Source organism: Schistocerca piceifrons, chromosome 2 (assembly GCF_021461385.2).
Source record: "Schistocerca piceifrons isolate TAMUIC-IGC-003096 chromosome 2, iqSchPice1.1, whole genome shotgun sequence".
NCBI lineage: Eukaryota > Metazoa > Arthropoda > Insecta > Orthoptera > Acrididae > Schistocerca > Schistocerca piceifrons.
The window spans coordinates 1,064,359,541-1,064,362,092 of record NC_060139.1 but is presented as its reverse complement, the minus strand read 5'-3'; the positions used below and the strand labels follow the sequence as shown (position 1 = coordinate 1,064,362,092).

The 2,552-nt window shown below is 51.0% G+C and overlaps 1 protein-coding gene across 1 annotated transcript; it reads left to right on the top strand.

Moving 5' to 3' along the window:
• Positions 1-1,623: 1,623 nt before the first annotated feature.
• LOC124776124 (protein TRACHEARY ELEMENT DIFFERENTIATION-RELATED 7-like) lies at positions 1,624-2,013 on the top strand. The gene has a single exon (XM_047250963.1). The coding sequence runs from the start codon at positions 1,624-1,626 to the stop codon at positions 2,011-2,013; it is 390 nt and encodes a 129-aa protein (XP_047106919.1).
• Positions 2,014-2,552: the final 539 nt, after the last annotated feature.

The window sequence follows — 2,552 nt, the reverse complement described above, 5'->3', positions numbered from 1 at the left end:
CAACTAGCTGAGTGCTGCCCACAAGGCAGTACGAGTAGCGGTCCGTAGTGGTGGGACACGTGATGCAGCAAGTCCCCAGTCCCTACTAACGTCATTTGAAGTAGGTGAAAGCTGATGACTGCGCTCTTGCTTTATTCAACCTGCTCCTCATCTGGGCACACGAATTTCAGTGGAGGCTGTGTCAGTCACCAGTACCTCACAAAAATCAGAGAACCCGCCGGAAAACGAACGGGTTCTTACGCACCGGAGAGATCGATGCTAACCATTCGGCTACTGAGGCAATTTACAACTACTGAGAATACTACAGTTAACATAAAAAGAACAATATTCGAGGGGTCGTCTGCAAATGTTTGCCACCACTAGTCAGCTAAGCAAGGTATTGGTTTCTGTATGGTGTTTCATAATTCATGTTACACATTCTAGAGGTTGTAGAGAGAATGTGGTAGAACAAGTTTCACATAGGAACCCAAGTCCAGAAACGTCAACCAACGACGTTACAGAGGTTCAGAGTTAAAAAATGGCTCTGAGCACTGTGGGACTTAACATCTGAGGTCATCAGTCCCCTAGAACTTAGAACAACTTAAACCTAACTAACCTAAGGACATCACACACATCCATACTCGAGGCAGGATTCGAACCTGCGACCGTAGCGGTAGCTCGTTTCCAGACTGAAGCACCTAGAACCGCTCGGCCACACCGGCCGGCTTCAGAGGTAAGAAGCGCCGATGGATATAAGTATATGTAAACACAGGGTGATTCTGTTTTGATATTACAGACTTTCAGGGATGTTGGAGCACTGTTTAAATTTGAGGTAAAGGTCCCTGTACAGGAAACGATCGGGTAAAAAGCTACAAGCGAAACCCGTTCTGGTGCTTCTGACAGCAGATTACGTGTGCCGGTACTGTTGTTGCTAAGACTTTAGAGTAGGCTACTTTCAGATTTGCTAGTGTGGACCTAAAGAACGAAAAAACCTGCAATAAGTACGGACTCTATAATACATACCTTAAAAACCATGGGCACTTGTTCAGTAGATATGTTTCGCAGCAGTGAAGTGTTCGTAGGTCCTCACGTAAGCATTTTAGTGCCGTTGTTTCACGATTTTTTCTCTCGTTTTGCCCCATATTACCACCACTGAAAGTTTTCTACGTACCAGTCCTAGCAACAACACTACCAATACGTCTATTCCACTGTGAGAGACATCAGAAGGTTTTTCGTTTATAACTATCGACTCGTTCGTTGCCGGTACGTGGCCCTTAGCAGAAATTGATACATTACCCTTCTCCATCGCCCTTGAAAGTTTGTAACATTGTTACGGAATCATCCTGTACAAGTACACATCTACGTGCGCCGGCGATTACAGCTGTGAGGCTTTGAAGCGCCGTTGGATGATGTTTCCGGACAGGGATGCTTACGTAATACTTGATCTACTAAGTCGTCGCCACAATCTCTAGAAGTGTGTAACATGACGTTTGAAACACCCTGCATATAATGAAGTCATGAGCGGTCTATGTTATTTATGGTGTAAGGGCCGTCGCCCCGCTAGTGCTAGGCGCAATCACTATTTACGTGTTTGGGGAACTTTGGACGTGGCTCCCGGCTGCGGTGCTGTGTCGTCACGCAGACATGTGGAAGACACGGTGGGACGGCTGCAGCTGCTGCCCCGACGCCCACAGACGGCCGGTCGTAATGCCGGAGGCCGCCGCCCCCGCTGCCCCCCACCGAACCCGCCGCCCCCACGGCTCCACGCCGAATGCGCGGCGCGCCCGACCACTTGTCGTGCAGATGCAAAGCCCGACGCTGCGACCGTTCGGAATCTGCCACCAGCCCCCACCCCCGCCCGCCCCGCCGCCCCCAGCACCAGCGGCCGTATCGTTTCATCCGGCCACTCTTTTCCTTCCACCCTTCACCGCAAAAATCCGCTTCTGGCGCAGGAAATCCGATACAGCGCTTCCAATCGTGCGCGGCGATAGCCTGCGCCGTGCGTCGCAGACAAAAAAAGTGGAAAAAGAGTAGCGCGCGATGCGGTGCGGGGCGGGGCGTGCGTCCGGCTGGACCCGAGGCCGGCAGTTTGCGCTGGGTGGCCGCACCGGCAGTTAACGGCCGCGCGCTCCACACGGCCTCGCCGACCGCGCTTTCAAACTCCCATTCCGGGAACCACCGACGGCGTCGGCAATTATACGAAATCATCGAAACCGAGATGTCACGGGATCGAATCCCAATCGGACCACGACGGACGTTTTTAGTCTGTCTTCATTCTCGCCATTTCCTCTCAACGAATGTGAATAGGCGTCAGGAACGACACGCGTTTCACATATCCCGTTATACTGCATTTTCCCATTCGTTAGTCCCTAAATCGTTTCAGGCGAATGCTGGGATGGTTCCTTTGAAAGGGCACGGCCGATTTCCTTCCCAATCCTTCCCTAACCCGAGCTTGCGCTCCGTCTCTAATGACCTCGTTGTCAACGGGACGTTAAACACTAACCACCACCACCACCCATTCGTTAGGATATACTAGAATCTTAATATCTCAATAAATTGCTACTTCAAAGAAA

Excerpts from the sequence above, each read along its gene's own strand:
- LOC124776124 (XM_047250963.1), top strand. The coding sequence starts at position 1,624 with ATGTGGAAGACACGGTGGGACGGCTGCAGCTGCTGCCCCGACGCCCAC.